Source organism: Mustela lutreola, chromosome 3 (assembly GCF_030435805.1).
Source record: "Mustela lutreola isolate mMusLut2 chromosome 3, mMusLut2.pri, whole genome shotgun sequence".
Classification (NCBI taxonomy): domain Eukaryota; kingdom Metazoa; phylum Chordata; class Mammalia; order Carnivora; family Mustelidae; genus Mustela; species Mustela lutreola.
Window position 1 is genome coordinate 190,705,260 of NC_081292.1, and position 22,104 is coordinate 190,727,363.

Below are 22,104 nucleotides of genomic sequence, written 5' to 3' on the forward strand. Positions count from 1 at the left end.
CCAAAGACCATAATAAGAGATGAGGAAGGACACTATATCTTAAAGGGTTTGTCCAAAAAGAAGATCTAACAATTTTACATATTTATGTCCCTAACATGGAAGCAGCCAATTATATGACCCAATTAATAACAAAATCAAAGAAACACATTGACAATAATACAATAATAGTAGCGGACTTTAACACCTCCTCACTCAAATGGACAGATCATCTAAGGAAGAGATCAACAAGGAAATAAAGGCTTTACATAACACACTGGACCAGATGGACATCACAGATATATTCAGAACATTCCATCCCAAAGCAACAGAATACACATTCTTCCCCAGTTCACATGGAACATTGTACAGAATAGATCATGTCCTGGGTCACAAGTCAGTCTCCACTGTTACCAAAAGATTGGGATCATTCCTTGCATATTTTCAGACCACAACCTTCTGAAGTTAGAGGTCACTCACAAGAAGAAAGTTGGTAAGAACTCAAATACATGGAGGCTCAAAGAGCATCCTACTAACGAATGAATGGCACATATTGCATGGAGCATTGGGTATGGTGCATAAACAATGAATTTTGGAACACTGAAAAAAATTTAATTTAAAGAAAAAAGAATGAATGGGTCAACAGGGAAATTAAGGAAGAATGTAAAAAATTCATGGACACAAATGAAAATGAAAACACAACTTCACAACTTTCAAAATCTTTGGGACACAGTAAAGGTGGTTCTGAGAGGAAAGTATAAATCAATACAAGCCTCTCTCAAGGAACAGGAAAGGTCTCAAATATACAAGCTAACCCTACACCCAAAGAAGCTGGAGAAAGAACAGCAAATAAAGCCTAAAGCCAGCAGAAGAAAAATCATAAAGATCAGAGCAGAAATCAATTAAATAGAAACCAAAAAAACAGTAGAAAAAATCAATGAAACTAGGAGCTGGTTCTTTGAAAGAATTAATAAGATTGATAAACCCCTGGCCAGACTTACCAAAAAGAAAAGAGAAAGGACCCAAATTAATAAAATCATGAATGAAAGAGAAGAGATCACAACCAACACCAAATAAATATAAACAATGACAAGAATATATTATGAGCAACAATACACCACCAAATTTGACAATCTGGAAGACATGGATGCATTCCTAGAGACACAAAAACTACCAAAACTGAACCAGGAAGAAATAGAAAACCTGAACAGACCCATAACCAGTAAGGAGATTGAAGCAGTCATCAAAAATCTCCCAACAAACAAGACCTCAGGGCCAGATGGCTTCCCAGGGGAATTCTACCAAACATTTAAAGAAGAATTAATACCTATTCTCCTGAAACAATTCCCCAAAAAATAGAAATGGAAGGAAAACTTCTAAATTCATTTTATAAGGCCAACATTACTTTGATCTCAAAACCAGATAAAGACCCCATCAAAAAGGAGAATTACAGACCAATGCCTTTGATGAACACAGATGTGAAAATTCTCATCAAATGCTAGCCAATAGGATCCAATAGCACACTAAAAGGATTATTCACCATGACCAAATGGGATTTATTCCTGGGTTACAAGTTTGGTTCAACATCCGTAAATGAATCAATGTGATACAATACATTAATAAAAGAAAAAACAAGAACCAAATAATACTTTCAGTAGATGCTGAAAAAGCATTTGACAAAGTGCAGCATCCTTTCTTGATCAAAACTCTTCAAAGTGTAGGGACAGAGGGTACATACCTCAATATCATCAAAGCCATCTATGAAAAACCCACAGTGAATTAATTCTCAATGGGGAAAAAGTGTGAGCTTTTCCCTAAGGTCAGGAACATGGCAGCAATGTCAGTTACCACCACTGCTATTTAACATAGTACTAGAAGTCCTAACCTCAGCAATCAGACAACAAAAAGAAATAAAAAGCTTCTGAATCTAGAAAGAAGAAGTCAAACTCTCAGTCTTTGCAGATGATATGATACTTTATGTAGAAAACCCAAAGGACTCCGCTCCAAAACTGCTAGAACTCATACAGCAATTCAGTAAAGTGACAGGATATAAAAATCAATGCTCAGAAATCAGTTGCATTTCTATACACACACAGCAAAACAGAAGAAAGAGAAAATAAGGAGTCAATCCTATTTACAACTGCACCCAAAACCATAAGATCCCTAGCAGTAAACCTAACCAAAGAGGCAAAGAAGCTGCTCTTTCAAACTAATAAAAGGTCATTTGTTGAAATGAAATGAAATAAAATAAAATAAAATAAATATCGGTTAAAAAAAAAAAAGAGGCAAAGAATCTGTACTCAGAAAAGTATAAAGTACTCATGCAAGAAATTGAAGACAACAAGAAATGGAAAAATACTCCATGCTCATGGATTGGAAGAACTAATATTATGAAAATGTCTATGCTACCTAAAGCCTTCTACACATTTAATGCAATCCCAATCAAAATATCATCCTTTTGTTTTTTTCAAAGAAATGGGACAAATAATCCCAAAATTTATATAGAACCAGAAAAGGCCCCAAATAGCCAGAGGAATGTTGAAGAAGAAAGCCAAAGTTGGTGGCATCACAATTCCAGATTTCAAGCTCTATTACAAACCTGTCTTTGTCAAGACAGTATGGTACTGGCACAAAAACAGACACAGAGATCAGTGGAACGGAATAGAGAGCCCAGAAATGGATCCTGAACTCTATGGTCAACTAATCAACAAAGCAGGAAAGAATGTCCAATGGAAAAAAGACAGTCTCTTCAACAAATGGTGTTGGGATAATTGGACAGCCACATGCAGAAGAATGAAACTGGACCATTTCCTTACACCAAACACACACACAAATAGACTCAAAATGGATGAGGGACCTCTATGTGAGACAGGAATCCTTTGAAATCCTTGAGGAGAACACAGGTAGCAACCTCTTCAACCTCACCTGCAGCTACTTCTTGGTAGACACATCACCAAAGGCAAGGGAAGCAAGGGCAAAAATGAACTATTGGGACTTCATCAAGATCAAAATCTTTTGCACAGCAAAGGAAACAGTCAACAAAACCAAAAGACAATTGACAGAATGGGAGAAGATATTGGCAAATGACATATCAGATAAAGGGCTAGTGTCCAAAATCTATAAAGAACTTATCAGACTCAACACCCAGAGAAGAAATAATTCAATCAAGAAATGGGCAGAGATTGCCTTCAGCTCTGGTCGTGGTCCCAGGGTCCTGGGATCGAGCCCCGCATCGGGTTCTCTGCTCAGTGGGTAGCCTGCTTCCTCCTCTCTCTCTCTCTGCCTGCCTCTCTGCCTAGTTGTGATCTGTCTGTCAAGTGAATAAATAAAATCTTAAAAAAAAAAAAAAAGAAAAGAAATGGGCAGAGGACATGAACAGACAGTTCTGCAAAGAAGACCTTCAGATGGCCAACAGACAAGAAAAATGCTCCACATGACTCGGCATCAGGGAAATACAAATCAAAACCAGAATGAGATACCACCTCACACCAGTCAGAATGGCTAAAATTAACAAGTCAGGAAATGACAGATGCTGGAGAGGATGCGGAGAAAGGGAACTCTCCTACACCGTTGGTGGGAATGCAAGCTGGTGCAGGCACTCTGGAAAACGGCATGGAGGTTGTTCAGAAAGTTGAAAATAGAGCTTCCCTATGTCCCAGCAATCACAAGACTGGATTTTTATCCTAAAGATACAAAAATAGTGATCTGAAGCGGCACGTGCACCTGAATGTTTATAGCAGCAATGTGCACAATAGCCAAACTATGGAAAGAATTTAGATGTCCATCAACAGATGAATGGATAACGAAGATGTGGAAGATTATTCCATATACAAAATGGAATACTATGCAGCCATCAAAAGAAATTAAATCTTGGCTTTTTTTTTTTTTTGCAATGATGTGGATGGAACTAGAGGGTATTATGCTGAGTGAAATATGTCAATCGGAGAAAAACAACTATCATATGATGTCTCTATTATGAGGAATTTGAGAGGAAGGGCAGGCGGTTGTGGGAGGTAGGGAAGGAAAAAAAGGAAACATAATTGGATCAAGAGGGAGACAAACCATAAGTGACTCTTAATCTCACAAAACAAACTGAGGATTGCTGGGGAGTGGACGGTTAAGGATAGAGTGGCTGGGTTGTGGGCACTGGGGAGGGTATGGGCTATGGAGAGTGGTGTGAAATGTGTAAGCCTGATGATTCACAGACCTGTACCCATGGGACAAATAATACATTATATGTTAATAAAAATAATTTTTTAAAAAGATTTATTATTTTTGCTGATAAAGAATGATCATAAATCAGGAAAGAAAAGACAAACAGATCAAATGGAAAAGCGTATGGAAAGAAATTTCACTGAGAAGAAAACCTAAGGAGAGGCAGAATAGAGAGAGATACTCAACTCTGGTAATAGTCAGGGAAATGTGGGCTTAAGTCACAATCGCCATCCATCAGATTTGTGAGACTATAAATGCCTGAACATAGGAAGTATTCATGAGGGTGTGACTAATCAGAAGCACTCATCACTGCTGGTAAACTCAGAGTACAATTAGGTGATAAGTAAGTAAATTTTCGACTGTCCTCATCATATGATCTAGAAATTCCATTACTGAGGGAAAGTATCTTAGGGAAACTCCTGCCCATGCACACAAGAGGACATGTACAAGGATGTTCATGGCATTGATTTTGTTAGAGTAAAAAAATTGAGAACATTCTGAAAGTCAGCCAAAGGAGAAGCAACAAATGAATGTTTGCACATATTTGCCAAATATTATTTATGTATTATATGATGTGACAGGCTAGGGTGCTTATGTTCTATTTACCAATGTGATTGTTGTATTAACTTGTGAAAAGACATAAAAATGAACATTTATGTGTTGTATAATTTCCTGTGTTTCTTTTTTTTTTTAAGATTTTATTTATTTATTTGACAGACAGAGGCAGAGAGGCAGGTAGAGAGAGAGGGGGAAGCAGGCTCCCTGCCGAGCAGAGAGCTCGATGTGGGGATTGATTCCCAGGACCCTGGGATCATGACCTGAGCTGAAGATGGAGGCTTTAACCCACTGAGCCACCCAGGTGTCCCTTTCCTGTGTTTCTTTAAAGAACATTAGCTAAGACCTTGAATTTTATCAATATGACTAAAAATCCACTATTCACATATACAAAAAGTAGATCTATATAAAGTACATCTATCTATACCATATATATTGTATTTTATATTCTATATATCATATACAGATACACTTCTATATAACATACATTTTTATATGTAACAAATACATAATACATGATTTTAATACTTGTATATATGTTAAATGTGTGTGCGTGTATGTTTTTTTGCCCAGATTAGTCTCATTGTCCTCAAGATGATGTGTTATATCTGTTCTTTCTAAGTATTTTGTCCTCTATGTTTTCATTGTGTAACCATTTTAATAAAAAAGCTGAGTCTCAGAATTTTATGAGTTGCCAAGTTTTCATCAGAAGCATGTGGGCTAGATTCAAATTTCCGGTGCCCATCCCAGGCAGGAAACCTTTTACTTTGATTTGCCTTCAGTCCCCCATTTCCAGACCCCATTCCCTGTCCATCCGTCTTTACCTCCCTACACCGGAAGTCTGACCTATATATACTCTTCCAGCTGATCCCTGCCTCTGGCTCCTAACTGGATTTGGCAAAAGGAAGCTCTCACAGGAGACTGACAGCAGAAGGACAGTGGTGTCTTACACAAGCCTCCTTGTTTTCAGAGGTTTACCTAAGGCTGGCCCTGTAAGCTGGGACTGGCTTAGGTCATCAGTAGTCACAGTTCTTGTTAGTCATTCTCTCTCCGCAGAGTCCTCCACAACTGCTCCCTCCTTTTGCCTCTCCAGGCCCCAGAGCTAGTAGTCTTCCTGAAGTACAGGCACTGGAGTACCTGTGGTTTCCCTATATCCCGTCCAAAGTTTTGTTATTAACTCCTTTTTAATCTTGTCTCAGACTGACCAGTATACCACTTGTTTCATCCTGAGATTACAGGAGGAAACTGGTTAATTATATCCCCAAGCTCAGTTGGAGGGAAAGAAATAACATTGATTCTCATTTCTGCCATTTTCTTAAGAGACTTTTGCCACACTTCCTGCCACTTCTCACCTCCATTTCTTTCTTAAAAAAGCATGGACTACCCCACATCTTTCAGCCTGTCTTTATACCAGAATAACAGGATTTACCCCTCAATGCTACCATCTTGGATTTCTAAAGAAAAGACAAAGTACAAGGTTATGTGGCAACCAGCTGGGTAATTTTAGGTCCTCAAGTATTTGTGACAGTCATTGGACTTATTGTAAGAGCCTGTGAAAGCTATTGTTTCTTGACCAGGCTGCTGTGATTATGGGAGATGTTAGTAGTTTAACAGAATTATTTTTCCCCCATTGGACTAGCCATCTTCACCCTTTACTTCCTGTCCCATACCTCAGTGTCCCCAAATGTTCCAGTTTGTAAATTAGATTAGAGAGTTCCATAAATTATTTCAAATCTCAAGAGCAGTGCTCCATATAATGAGATACCAGTGGACAACTTCTTTGAGAATCCCAAGTGGATAGAGAGAAGAGAGTTTATTAAAAAAGCACATTTCCAGGTCTCACCCCAGACTCACTAAACCAGAATTGTTGGAGATAGAGACAATTCTTAAACACTCTTAATAAGATTGGAGGGCAACTGCCCTAGAGAAACATGTAATGTATGACTTTTGCACTTTTTAGGGCAACATCCAAAACAATTTCTATATGGAAACACTAACTGAATGATATATTGACAGCTTTGTCCCCAAGGGTGCCAGAGAACTAAGTTTATGTCTTTCACTACATAGAAAATGTATTTGATGAAAGTAATTATTAACTGCACAGTTGAGTCCTGTGGTCATTAACTACTTCCTGACAAATCATGTCAGTCAGAAGATGGACTGCACAACAATAAGACTCCACCAACGTAAGGCTGTAAGTAAATTCACATTAAAACTGCCTAATTTTTAAAGAGTCTCCATCTGAAACAACAATGAAGTTGAGGAGCATTCATAGCAAATATTTATAACTCAAAATACCTTCATTTTAGGTGTTATTCAAGGACAAGTTTATTTGTCTTAAAGTGTGAGGTATCCTGGGGTGACTAGCCAATAAAAAGCAAGAATCATCAATAAATGTTTAATTTCATTTAAGAAAGTATTATCAATCAGCTTGTCATTACTCCAGTAAAACTAATCTTAATTAACAATCTAATAAATATGTGAGTCAAAAATTTATGTAACTGGAAAAAAATGGTATGGGGACTATCATTGTGTGATCTGATAGAAATGTTCTAACTCTAATATTCTATTATTCTGTAAATCATTTTGTAGAAAAAATGAAAAGTATGAAAACAACTTGAAAAAAGTATACATACTAAAAGAGAATGATGTTTAAATCTTCCTGATGAGTTCATTGATGATTTTTACTTTTAAAAAATACTTTATACCTTTAAATTTTTTTCTATAATTAGCATATACTTCTTTTATATGCATAAAATAAATACATATTATGACAAATTTTTTGACTATCATAAAAGCTAAGAATTTTTAAATATGTTTTTTATGTAACTATGGCATCAGGAAACCAAGTTATTATTAATTAGGGCTGGGGATGTTAGTAGAGAGCAACCAAGGCAGAAAAATACTCTAGAAATAACAATCTGTGGAGATAGAGAAATGTGGAAATCAGTTTTGACCTTACACAGTATTTAACAAAGTAGAAATTAAGTCTGTGCATATGGTAAATGAAGATGAAATCTCACATTAATTTTAAAAACTAGCTACCTGCTCACTGATTGCAGAGTTCAGGGAAGAGTAATGTTCTGTTCAGTCAAGGTCAGGGCAAAAGAGACGATGAATCATATTTGCTTGATACAAGCAGACAGCTTCTGTTTCTAAGATATTTGCATTGCTTTGTTATTGAAGTTCTCTTCATTTCTGATTAATACATGAACTCTTCCAACAAAGACACATTAAAATTAGCGGTTTCTGAAAGGTTTACCTTGTGCACCATTTCCATGGTAACCAGCTACTGCAGCTAAGCAAAGAGAAGACCTAATTCATTCTTCTAAAGTGACACTGATTCATGTCTAATTCACATATGTAGGCGTGGGTGTGCCGTGGGTGACTGTGTGTATGTATATGTCAAGAAATGCATATGTATATAGATGTTTGAGTGTGGTAATCTCAGAGAATGGAAAAAACAACATCCATCCACAAACAGCAAACCTTGAACCTTGTAGTTTGTCAATATCATATGCAATTTTTATTTGCAAATTTCCAATGCATGCCCTGGCTGAGAAAAATTATGTAAGAAATATAAGCTTCTGGATATTTTACAACCTCAACATTTCACCATGATATTGCTTTTAATAGTTTTTGAAAGTCAGGCCAAATATAGTATTTAAGGTGGAAATTACTTACATTTAAACTTTTTAGAGTTAGTATAGAATATAATTAGTGAAGGAGGAATATGAGAACGGTCAACAACTGATTGAAGAAAATGTATAGATACAGTCATAATTATATCCAAAATGATAGTGACATCATCATCATTACTGTTTGTTTAAGAGAGCCTCCAAAATAGACTCCAATGATCTCTGTTTCTTGGTATTCACACCTTCATGGGGTGCCTTCTCTACCAGCATTGGTATGATTCATAGCATATAGCAGAAGTGATGGCATGTCAACTGTAGGGATTAGTTTTAAAGACATTGAAGCATTGATCTGGGTTGCTCCTCCTCTTTATGGGATACTTTGTTTTGGAGGAAACCAGCTGTCATGTCATGAGCAGCCCTATGGAGAGGCCCAGATGGTGGAGAACTGAAGCTTCTAGTCAATAGCCATCTGACTGATCTTGAAAGCAGAGTCTGACACCCAAACTTCCAGATGACAGCACCCCTGGCCAACATCTTGACAGACCCCGAACTGCAACCACTTAGCTATGCCCCTTCTGGATTCATGACCCTCAGGAACTATGTCAGAGGATAAATGTCTTTTGTTTTAAGTTATTGAGCAATTTGGGTAATTTGTTATATAGCAATTGGTAGCTAATACAGATTTTCACACCAAGAAAACAGCCTAAATTTGGGGACTATTTTTGGAATCAGGCAGTAGGCAGAGGCTGTAAAGACTCCGAAGAGTGTTAAAAAATGAAAACAGGGGCACCCTGGTTCTGGCTCAGGTCATGATCTCAGGGTCCTGAGATTAAGCCTGCGTCAGGCTCTGTGCTCTGTGTGGAGTCTACTTCAGTTTCTCTCTCCATCTCCCTCTGCCCCTCTTCCCCCCACTCTATGCGTGCTCTGTCTCTAAAATAGAAATAGTCTTTTAAAAAAGTGAAAACATAAATTGTCTTGCACAAATTACTAATAGAAATCCTGAACTTTAAGAAGGCTGCTGGTAAGGGCTTAAAGGGAAGTAAGGAACATGACATTGAAAAGAGGAGGAAGGAGGATCCTTGTTATGTAGTGGCAAAAACTGCCTGCTGTGATATGGAGCATTAAAGAAACATGCCTAACAAAGTTAGTGACCTAAGATTTCCAAATAAAATGTTGAAGGTGACTTCTGATTTTTTCCTGCTCCTTACAGGAGATTGAAAGATAAAATACATGCCCTAACTAAAGAACTAGTAAAGAATGATGAGTTCGGATTTAAAGATTTTGAAAATTCTCAGCCTCTCCAGATGGGAAATAATACTAAAGTTAAGAAATGATTTCTGAGAAAACATCAACTGTAGAGCATTTCTGGAAAAACATGGTAAAAAGATATAGTCAAAGGTGGAACTTTAAAATTTTTTTAAGATATCAGAATGATTGAAGATCTTGCTTCAGAATGTTATTCCACCAGGCAAAAATTCCTCTAAAGGTTTTGAAAATATTATTCACATATAAAAAAGAGGGGTGGTTTGGTGGAAACTTTTAAGAAACTCAAAGGTGTTGTTCTTCAAACTTTCTCCAAGTTTCAGAAAGGATTATCTCAAAGAGACTTGTCTATTCTAGTGGACCCCAATAAGATTCACAGTGGACTCCCAAAGTTTTTAAAGAAATATAACAAAAACACTGCCAAAGCAGTATAAAGTTAAAAGCTCTTGTATTTTCCAAGTTTTACTGGCAGTAAGCAAGCTGAGAGAACTATTCAGGTATAAACATATCTGTCTGTCTTAAAAAAGGGAAGTTGATATAGAGCATGGGATCATTATCCCAGTGGGTGGAGCTAAGAGGCATAAGCAAGAATAGGACTGAGATCTAATCAAAAAGTTTCCAGTTTTTGGCCAACTTGATTTCAGAACACCTATGGACCAGTGCCTCCATGTTCTCCCTTTGAATAGACATTCCACAGCAGTTATCATGTACCTATTCAACCATTGTATGTGAGTGTTTTGGGTGCAGATACCTTATCTCTTTTGTTCACAGGTACACAGATTGAGAGGAACTATAATTAAGGAATTGTACTTAAATAATATACATAAGGTATATGCCCCTAGACCTGATTTTGATGATGAGATCCGGACTTTGATTTCATACTATGATTGGAGGAGATTCTGGGCAACCTTGGTGAGAGTAAGGTATTTTACATGTGAAAGAGATAGGAATCATTGGGACCAGAGGACAAACAATGGTGGCCAGATTCTAAGACCTCTCCAATGACCCTCACCTTGGTATACTCATGCCTTTGTACAGTTTCTTCCTAAAACAAATATGTTGGTCAGTGTGACCAACAGAATATGGCAGAAGTTGTGTTATGTTACTTCTGAAGTTACTATAAAAGACCCTCTCTCTCTCTCTCTCTCTCTCTCTCTCTCACACACACACACACACACCCTGTTCATTTCATGTCACAACATACGCCATATTGTGAGTAGCCCCATAGAGAGGCCTCAGAATCTGAGGTATCCAGGCACAAGCCACCTAAGTGATCTTGGAAGTAGATCCTCCAGTTCATTCATGCCTTCAGATGGTTATGGTCCCAGCCAACATCTTAACTGTAACCTCCAGGAGACCCTAAGCCAAGAAAGACTGCACCCAGCTGGTTCTGGATATATAACCCTCTAAAACTGTGAGATAATATATTTGCTGTTTTAAGTCACTCAATTTCAGAATAATATTTTATGCAGCAATGGATAACTGATACACTGGTATAAGTTCAACTAGAATTCTTGGTAAGTCTATCAAAAATGCGTAAGTATATAAAAATCACATCTCTTATCTTACATTGAATAATTCCTCATTTAGCTGAAAAAAGGACAAATTAGAGGAAGGCCATGGAAGAGAAGTCAAAGAAAATGTCTAGAAAGGTTTAGACCTACCTCTTCATGAGGGAGTAGAGAAGACTGTGGACCATGTGACTGGCTAAACTGGGCTCAAATCTAGTTCTTCTTCCTGTGTGTGTCCCTGGGGGAACCATTTAATCTCTTATTGCTTCAGTTCATCATCTTTAAAAGAGCAATAAAGTCTTTGCATGGCTGTTGTAAAAATTGAACTCATTCACTTATTTAGTACTCTTCAGTGAAGGTCATGTGCCAGGCACTAGCAAGAGCAGAGAGTATCGGAGACTTGGTCTCCTCTCCTGTGTGTGGATTTTACCATCTAGTGGAGGACTTAACTATTAGACAAATAGTCACACAACTATTTATATCATGTTTGCTACTCCTGCTATAAGAGAAAGCATGGAATTATGTGGAAGTGTTAAACATCTGCCAGAGCCTCTCCAGGGAGTAAAGGAATGATATTTAAACTGAGTTATAAAAGAACAGGAATTGGTTAAATGGAGAAAGATGGAAGAAAGACACAGACAGATGGAATAACATACTCCAACTCTCAGATCTAAGGGAAGTTTGAGTCTAAAAAAGGGTTGAAGTTTAGTCACTGAGGTGTGGGTAGAAGCATAATGTTAGACTAGAGAACTGGACAGCAGCCAAATGATGTGGATCCTTGAGGGGTACATCAAGGAGTTTGAATTTTATCTTGATAGCACTGGATGGCATTAAAAGTGTTCAGGAGTAGGAGTGTTGTGATTTGTCTTTTATTTTTACTCTCTATGTTCTGTATTGGATGGTGACAAGATTTAATAAGAAGAGATTAATAAGTAGGCTACTGCAGTACTCCAGATACAGGGAGATGAGTGGCTTGAATGATGGTAAAGAGATACATGAAAGTAAGTCAAGTATTTTTATATATGCTTTTCTCAGCCTTCCTTATCTCATAAATTCAATCACCATTCATACAGTTGCTCAAGCCAAAAATCTCAGAGTTATGCTTGATTCCTTTCTTTTTCTCACTCCCTAGATATGGTCAGATCAGCTCTAGCCTGTATTTTAACCTCAATTCCAGTCTCATCTTAGCCTTTCCACCTGTATTATTCCCACTCTAACCAAGCCATATACTCTCTCACTCAGGCCATTGTGATAGTTTCCTAACTAGTCTGTGTCCCTTTTTGCCTCCCAAGTCTATTTTCTATAAACCATCCGGAATGACCTGTAAAACATACAATTTTGTTAACGTCATTCCATTGACCCAAGAACTCCAGTGGCTTTTCATCACACCTGGGATAGAATACAAACTTCTTAACAGTCAGAAGGCCTTCTGTGCAATTGGACCCTTACCAAAATCTTTGACCTCTTTCCCTACATCATACTCCCTTGCTCAGCACCACTCCCTAGTCACACTGGCCTTCTTATTGAAACATGCTGAGTTTATTCCTATTTCAGAGCCTTTAGACTTGTTCCCTCTGCCTACATTGTTCTTTCCAGATCCTCCTGAGGCTGTCTCCTGCATATCATTCAGGTCTCAAAGAGAAAGAACCTCCCTCCCATCCTTTCCCTTTGCTTTTGCTTCATAGTCTTAGAGAAGTTTACAAATAGTTTTACTAACTTACTCTTATCTAACTACCTTTTGAGGAAATGAGCTCTGAGCTCTTTAAGGACAAAAACTTTGACACTGCTACAACCTATGTCTAACATATGCTTAAATGACATGAATCAGAAGAACAAATATTATTAAAATATCCATGCTACCCAAAACAATCTACAAATTTAATGCAACCTCTATCAAAATAACAACACTCTTTTTCACAGAACTAGTACAAATAATCCTAAAATTTGTGTGGAACCACAAAAGACCCAAATAGCTAAAATTTTCATGAAAAAGAACAAACCTGGAAGTATCACAGTCCCAGATTTCAAAATATTCTTCAAAGCTATAGCAAACAAAGCAGTATGGCACTTACACAAAAATAGGTGAATGGATCAAAGGAACAAAATAGCTCAGAAATAAACCCATGCTTACATGGTCAGTTAATCTATGACAAAAGAGTCACAAATATACAATGGGGAAAAGACAGTGTCTTTAACAAATGATGCTGGGAAAACTGTATAGCTACATGCAAAAAAATGGAAGTGGGCCACTTTATCACACCATACAAAAAAATAAACTCAAAATGGCTTAAGAACCTAAATGTGAAGCCTAAAACAATAAAACTCCTAGGACAAAACACAGGCAGTAATTTCTTTGACACTGGCCATCAGAACATTTTTCTAGATATGTTTCCTAAAGCAAGGGAAACAAAAGCAAAATTAAATGTTTGGGACTATACCAAAATAAAAGGCTTTTGTACAGAGAAGGAAACCATCAACAACTAAAAGTCAACCTGCTGAATGGGAGAAGATATTTGCAAATGATATAGACAACAAGGGGTTAATATCTAAAACATATCAAGAACTTATAGCACTCAATACCAAAAAAACCCTAATCTAATTAAAAATGGGCAGAGGATCTGCATAGACATTTTTCCAAAGGCAACATACAGATGGCCAGCAAGCACATGAAAAGATACCCAACATCACTCACCATCTGGGAAGTGCAAATTAAAACCACAATGAGATATCACTTTATAGTTGTTTGAATGGCTAAAATAAAAAAGAAATAACAAGTGTTGATAAGGATGGGGAGGAGAAAAGAACCCTCATGCTCTGTTGGTAGGAAGGAATGTAAATTGGTACAGCCCCTGGGAAAACAGTACAAAGACTCCTGAAAAAACTGAAAATAGAATTACTGTAATTTCATGTCAGGTATTTACACACAAAAATGAAAACATTAATTAGAAAAGATATATGCACTTATGTTATTGCAGAATTATTTATAATAGCCAAGATATAGAAGTGACCCAACCATCCATCCATAGAATGATGAACGGATAAAGAAGACATGGCATATATATATATATATACATATGTGTGTGTGTATGTGTATATATATATACATATATGTATATATGTGTATATATGTATATATATGTGTGTGTATATATATATGTGTATGTATATATGTGTGCGTATATATATATGTGTGTATACATATACATACATACACACACACATTCATTCCACATAGTGGAATATTACTCAGCCATGAAGAATAATGAAATCTGGTATTTGCAACAATATGTGTGGAGCTAGAGGGTATAAGGTATAATGTTAAGTGAAGGAAGTCCATTGGATGACTGGTAGTTGCCACGGGGGAGGTGGGTGGGGAGATGGATGAAAAAAGTGAAGGCAAGTAAGAATACATTTATCTTGGACAGTAAGAAATATGTAGAATTGTTGAATCATTATATATCTAAAACTAATAAAACACTGTATGTTAATTATACCTCAATAAAAAATTTTTAAAGATTTTTATTCATTTGAGAGAATGAATGAGAGAGAGAGAAAGAGATAACATGAGCAGGGAGGAGGGGCAGAGGAAGAAGAAGCAGACTCCCTGCTGAGCAGGGAGCTCAATACGGGGCTTGATTCCAGGACCCCAAGATCATGACCTGAGCTGGAAGAAGATGTTTAACCAAGTGAGCCTCACAGGTATCCCAGTAAAAAAAAAAAAAAATTCAAAGACAAAAATAAATGCACAGACATTTAGACAACATTATAAATGTAAAGACACTAGCTTTGTTTTAGCATATAAAAGATATCCAAAGAAAGGTAGTTGCAATTGTTTAGTCTGTATCCAAAGAAAATACCTTTTCCCTGATTCTGATTTAATTATGCCCTTGATAAATTTATTAGTGAGTTACTATTGCCATCAAGTAAAATGGAAGGCTTGGTGTATGTATGTGTGTGGGGGATCCTTTGCCATTCTACTTTTGAATAAATAGAAGGTTAATATGGGAAGAGTCTGTACAAATTCTAAAGGACAGTGGTAAACAGACTAAGGAACCATCCCTCATTCCCATTCGAAAGTAGTCACATGCCCAATAATCCTCTTCTCCTGAGTACAGGCAGTACCTGTGTCTGTCTGTCTTTCCTTCCTTCCTTCTTTTTCTTTTCTTTAGATTTTTACTTACTTATTTGAAAGAGAGAGATAGCAAAAGAGAGCATGAGCAGGGAGGAGAGGGAGAAGCAGGTTCCCTGCAAGCAGGAAGCCTGATGCAGGGCTCAATCCCAGGACCCCAAGATCATGACCTGAGCTGGAGGCAGATGCTTAACCAACTGAGCCACCCAGTCGCCCCAGGACCTGTGTCTTTCTTATAACTGACAAATACCATAAAGGTGATTATTGATCATGTTATATTGTAAAGTCTCTGTATTAATAGACTGGAATTAGAATTTCTCTGCTGTGCTGTAAAGGTAACTATAGAGAGAGTGGCATGGCAATGAATTGTGGGCAGCACCTAGAATTTGTGAGGAGCTCTCAGATTAAGAATCAACAGGAAAACATAAACCTCAGTCTTCTGCCAACAACCCGAGGGTGCTTATATGTGGAGCTTTCCCCAGTCAAGCCTGTGATGAGACCGCATCCCATCCTGACATCTGGATTTTAACTTGGTCATACCTTACAGCAGAGGGCCCAGCTAAATTGTGCTTATACTTCTGACATACAGAAAGAGTGAGTTAATAAATGTATGTTGTTTTAAGCCTGGACATTGTAATTTGTTACACAGCAGTAGAAAACTAATATAAAAACCATAGACAGAAAATATGGAAAAGCAAAATTTGGCCAAATATAAGGACACACAACTGATAAATTGTTGAACACTACATCTGAAACTAATGATGTACTATGTGCTGACTAATTATATTTAAATTTAAAAATATATAAGGAGGACATGATCTTAAATAGAGTTGTCTAAAAATGAAATGAACTTCATCCAAGAATACTAAATTCTTCATTGCTGGAAGGGTTTAAGTGGTGCAAATGTTGTAGTGCATCAGATTGAATTGGTGATCTTCACAGGGCTCTTTCTACATTAAAAATGACATGATTTTAAGTACTCAGTATCACCAGTGACCTAGGACAGTAAGTCCTATAGATAAATACAAACAATCTCTGCTTACACAACTAATGTTTCTGTCAACATTCGTATTCTCAGTCAGCAGATCATTTAACTGGGCCATTTGCTTTTAAAGTCCGAAATAAAGATACAAAGAAAAAACTCTTTGCATATTATTTTTTTTAAAAGCACAATATAGTTTTTTTTTTAATTTTTTATTTTTTATAAACATATATTTTTATCCCCAGGTTAAAAAAAAACTAAAAAAGCACAATATAGTAGTATTTGGGTTAAAAAGCAATTATATTCATAAAACTTCATGCTTTCAACAATTCTAAGAAATCATTAAAAAAAAAAAACACTATACCCACTAAAACCACTATAGCCTGGTTCTGGTGCCAGAAGGAGGTAGATAAAATTACCAAATGAAAATGTAAGACAATACTGAGAGAAAATATCTGTGGATCTATCTCTGGATAAAGGACTTGTATCCAGAATATATTAAAAAAAGAAATTTCTGGGGTGCCTGGGTGGCTCAGTGGGCTAAGCCTACGCCTTCGGCTCAGGTCATGATCTCAGGGTCCTGGGATCGAGTCACATATTGTACTCTCTGCTCAGCAGGGAGCCTGCTTCCCCTCTCTCTCTGTCTGCCTCTCTGCCTACTTGTGATCTCTGTCAAATAAATAAATAAAATCTTAAAAAAAAAAGAAATTTCTACAACTCAATCATAAGGACATAAACAACCCAGTTAACACTTGGGCAAAATATTTGAATAGACATTTCTCCACAGAAGCTATTCAAATAGCTAATAAGCACCTGAAAATGTACTTAACATCATTAGTCACTAGGGAAAATATGAACTAAAAGCACAATCAGCTCTCACTTTACACCCACAAGGATGGCTACAGTAAAAACGGCAGGAACAATTGCTGCCAAGGAGAGAGAGAAACAATGAGCCGTTGTGCATTTCTGATGGGAATGTGAAGTGGTACAGCCATTTTTGAAAAATAGTTTGGCAGTTTCTTAAAAAATTAAGCATAAATTTACCATACAACCCAGCAATTTTGCTCCTACAGATCTACCTAGGATACAAGAACTGAAAACATAGGCCTGCCCAAAAACCTGTATGAGAAGGCTCATAGCAGCATTATTCATGATAGATGAAAAATCAAAACAACCCAAATATTCATCTACCAATAAATGCAGAACTCCAATGTGATATACCCACACAACAGAATGCTCTTTAGCAATAAAAAGGAAGGAAGTACTTGCATATGCTGTAATGTGGATGGACCTCTACAGCATTATGCTAAGTGAAAAAAGCCAGATGGAAGACCATATATGGTACATGGCCGTTTCTTTGAAAATTCCATAAATTCAAGTATATAGACAGAAAATATATTAAGTGATCATCTGGAGCAGGGTGTGGGAATGGGCGAGACTGAAATGAGCACAAGGGATATTTTTGCATGACAGGAATATTCTGAAATTGGACTTTGGTGATGGTTGCATGAGTCTATAAATTTGCTAAGAGTAAAAAAAAAAAAATTGCTTAGAGTCATTGAATTCTTCACTTTAAATAGGTAAATTTTATGGTATGTAAATTATACCTTAATAAAACCATTTTTAAGAAATGCCTCCTTCTAAAATACTAGCTACTAGATAGTAACCTTATTTGAAAGTAGAGACACACAAATGCTCTCAGGGACTCTTGCCTTCAAGTGTAGGATCTAGTTGGGTTCAAAAGCAAACCTGGGGATAAAAATATATGTTTATAAAAAATAAAAAAATTTAAAAAAAAAGCTAATCTCGTGAATTCAGGCTTCCATCATTTTGGTGGGGAACAGGAAGAAGACAATTGATGTTTGTCCCAAGGGAAAGTATTTGGAAGCAAGTTTACCACATACACAAGTTAACAAGGGCAGTGTTGTAATGTTTGCAAAGAACAACCTTCTCAATTCCCTATGGGTACTTTAAAAGCATCCATTTTAACATGAGGATCACGGATATAAAGTATCCTTACACAACAGATGAGCAGATCTCTTCACATCCCTGCAGCGTGATATTTGATAGCATAATTTGACTTCTGCATTTAAATTTTAAAATACCATCTAATTCAGACACCTTACTATCAGATAGGTCTTTCCACTTCCACCCAAGTTTGTTTAAATGAGAAACTTTCATAGCACATTTCTGGAATTATTAATCAACTTAAACCATGACCAAGAATATGTATACACAAATCGTGCACTGACACATTCTAAGGAACAGAGGCTATGTAAGTAACTAAAAATGCATATTTAACTTTTGGTAAATAAGGAAAAACATTTTTGTCCCTAACATTGCAATTATGTACCTGGAATGAGATGGGCCTCTTTCCTGGGAAGTCTGGGAGGACAGACTTCCATCGAAGGAGTTTCCTCGGTGGCAGCCTGAAATGGTGGCCTTGGGTGACATGGGATCTGACTGGAAAGTTTCACAGACCACCTGGAGTCCCTTTTGGAGGTGGAGATAACAAATTAGTTCTTCTTTCTTTCTTTTTTTTTTCCTTCAGATATATCTTCTATCATTAACTACCATATTACATACATTGTTTCTTAAAATTGAACATTTTTCTTTATAGCAGAGCTAACCACAAGGTCAGAGACCAAATGATTTTGTCTTCATCCAAGAGTAAATGGAGAAAGACTTCTAGAGAGCCATGTATATTATTTTAAGCATTCAGCTGAGTACTTTTATAAACGTTATTTCATTTTGCTCTTGATTCTTTTCTTTTTCATCTCCAGATACCCAGGATCTATAGAAAAGTTACAAATTACCAACTCATCAAAGATATGCCAATACTGAGATGAGCTGAGTAAGGCCTGAGCTGGAAACCAGGTTAATAAGAGCTGATTGAATTGAAGCCAGAAAATGAGAATCGAAGCACAAGGTTCAGGTTTTTCTGTCACTCATTAAAGGAGAATGGGATACATTTTTTTCAATTGAAGATGATGACCTTTATTCTGATTTGTTAAGCACAAATGCAGCCATTCTCTTAAAGAGTAGCTTATTTTAATGACATTTAACTAATATATATAACTCTGCTCAGATAAGAGGACATTGTCTTTTGATGGGTATTACAGATAAAATTCTTCATTATGTACAAAGACCCTCAAAAAGTTATCATAGAATTTAAGTCCTCATAATATCTATTTTCTTATGTAAAATAAGAAAGCACTGTCCAACCATGATGCATAGAGAGACAAATACAGCTAGAAAGTTCATAAATAAGTCCACTGAACCAGATCAGAGAATCCCCTAGTATGAGCATACGTGTGTGCTTCATGTTAGGTAATTTGGGCAATAAATAATAGATGAATCTGAACCTTGAAATAAAGAACCTAGAGTTAAGTTTTAAGATGAATATAGATTATAATAGCACTCTCAATAGAAATATGATACAAGCCACAAACAAGAGACACATATCTAGTTTTAAAAATAGTAAAAATCTGTGAAATTTTAAATTATATTCTGTTTAACCCCAAATTATCACCTCAACATATAATCAATATAAACATTATCATTAAGATATACATTCTTTTTTCATATTAAGTAGTCAAAATCTGGTATATATTTGATACTTATAATATATCTCAATTCAGGGGCGCCTGGGTGGCTCAGTGGGTTAAGCCGCTACCTTCGGCTCAGGTCATGATCTCAGGGTCCTGGGATGGAGTCCCGCATCGGGCTCTCTGCTCGGCAGGGAGCCTGCTTCCCTCTCTTTCTCTCTCTGCCTGCCTCTCCATCTACTTGTGATTTCTCTCTGTCAAATAAATAAATAAAATCTTTAATATATATATATATATATATATATATATATATATATATATATATATCTCAATTCAAACTAGCCTTATTTCAAGTGTTCAAGGGCCACAATGGGCCTCATGGCTACCATATGGGGCAGTGCAGATTTAGAGTAATTATACAGATTAATTAGATATTAATTGGTGCTTAGAAGAAAGATAAAATTTAGACAGGCAACAAGGAGGAAAGATAGCAATCCACATAAAGGAGACAGTCTGAGCAAAGACCCAGAGGCTAAAGCACATGCTCAATATATTAGAAGCAGTGCTTAACTAACAGAAGGGGTAAAGAAGGTCACTTGAGAAAAATGATGCCAGATGGTAGAAGGTACAGAGAAACAGGGAAAAGAGATTGGTCTGGAGGTGACGGTACAAGAAATCCACTATAGGTTCCTAGGGGGAAAGGGATATAGGGAAAAATGGCAACCTTGCCTATAATAAGCCTTTGTGGAATGATGAGTTAATAAATAAATGATGCATTAGGAAGATTAGTCAGGCATTTTTTAAAACAAATTTTAAATTATTTTTATAAATATATAATGTATTATTTGCCCCATGGGTACAGGTCTGTGAATCCTCAGGCTTACACATTTCACACCACTCTCCATAGTGCATACCCTCCCCAATATCCGTAACACAACCACCCTCTCCATATCCCCTCTCCAGCAACCCTCAGTTTGTTTCGTGAGATTAACAGTCTCTTATGGTTTGTCTCCCTCCCAATCCCATCTTGTTTCATTTTTTCCTTTCCCACTACCCCTCTCCCTCTCAAATACCTCATATTAGAGACATCATATGATAGTTGTTTTTCTCTGATTGACTTATTTAGCTCAGCATAATACCCTCTAGTATCATCCATGTTGCAAAGGGCAAGATTTCGGTTTTTGATGGCTGCATAGTATTCCATTATATATACCATATCCTCTTTATCCATTCATCTGTTGATGGACATCTAAGTTCTTTCCATAGTTTGGCTATTGTGGACATTGCTGCTATAAACATTTAGGTGCACTCACCATTCAGATCACTACTTTTGTATCTTTAGGATGAAAACCCAGTCATGTGATTGCTGGGTCGTAGGGAAGCTCTATTTTCAACTTTCTGAGGAACCTCCGTGCTGTTTTCCAGAGTGCCTGCACCAGCTTGCATTCCCACCAACAGTGTAGGAGGGTTCCCTTTCTCCGCATCCTCTCCAACATCTGTCATTTCCTGACTTGTTAATTTTAGCCATTCTGACTGGTGTGAGGTGGTATCTCATTCTGGTTTTGATTTGTATCTCCCTGATGCCGAGTCATGTGGAGCACTTTTTCACGTCTGTTGGCCATCTGGAGATCTTCTTTGCAGAAATGTCTGTTCATGTCCTCTGCCCATTTCTTGATTGAATTATTTCTTCTCTGGGTGTTGAGTCTGATAAGTTCTTTATAGATTTTGGACACTAGCCCTTTATCTGATATGTCATTTGCCAATATCTTCTCCCATTCTGTCAATTGTCTTTTGGTTTTGTTGACTGTTTCCTTTGCTGTGCAAAAGATTTTGATCTTGATGAAGTCCCAATAGTTCATTTTTGCCCTTGCTTCCCTTGCCTTTGGTGATGTGTCTACCAAGAAGTAGCTGCAGGTGAGGTTGAAGAGGTTGCTACCTGTGTTCTCCTCAAGGATTTCAAAGGATTCCTGTCTCACATAGAGGTCCCTCATCCATTTTGAGTCTATTTGTGTGTGTGTTTGGTGTAAGGAAATGGTCCAGTTTCATTCTTCTGCATGTGGCTGTCCAATTATCCCAACACCATTTGTTGAAGAGACTGTCTTTTTTCCATTGGACATTCTTTCCTGCTTTGTTGATTAGTTGACCATAGAGTTCAGGATCCATTTCTGGGCTCTCTATTCCGTTCCACTGATCTCTGTGTCTGTTTTTGTGCCAGTACCATACTGTCTTGACAAAGACAGGTTTGTAATAGAGCTTGAAATCTGGAATTGTGATGCCACCAACTTTG

At 37.0% G+C, this 22,104-nt stretch overlaps 1 protein-coding gene across 13 annotated transcripts in view; it reads right to left on the reverse strand.

Annotated features, from left to right (window-relative positions):
* The window catches only part of UNC80 (unc-80 homolog, NALCN channel complex subunit), a 225,228-nt gene that overhangs the window by 181,749 nt on the left and 21,375 nt on the right, over positions 1 to 22,104 (reverse strand). For all 13 annotated transcript variants that reach the window (XM_059168183.1, XM_059168182.1, XM_059168177.1 and 10 more), the window contains exon 7: positions 18,623 to 18,762. In XM_059168183.1, the coding sequence (XP_059024166.1) occupies positions 18,623 to 18,762 (140 nt within the window). The remainder of the gene's footprint in view (positions 1 to 18,622; positions 18,763 to 22,104) is intronic.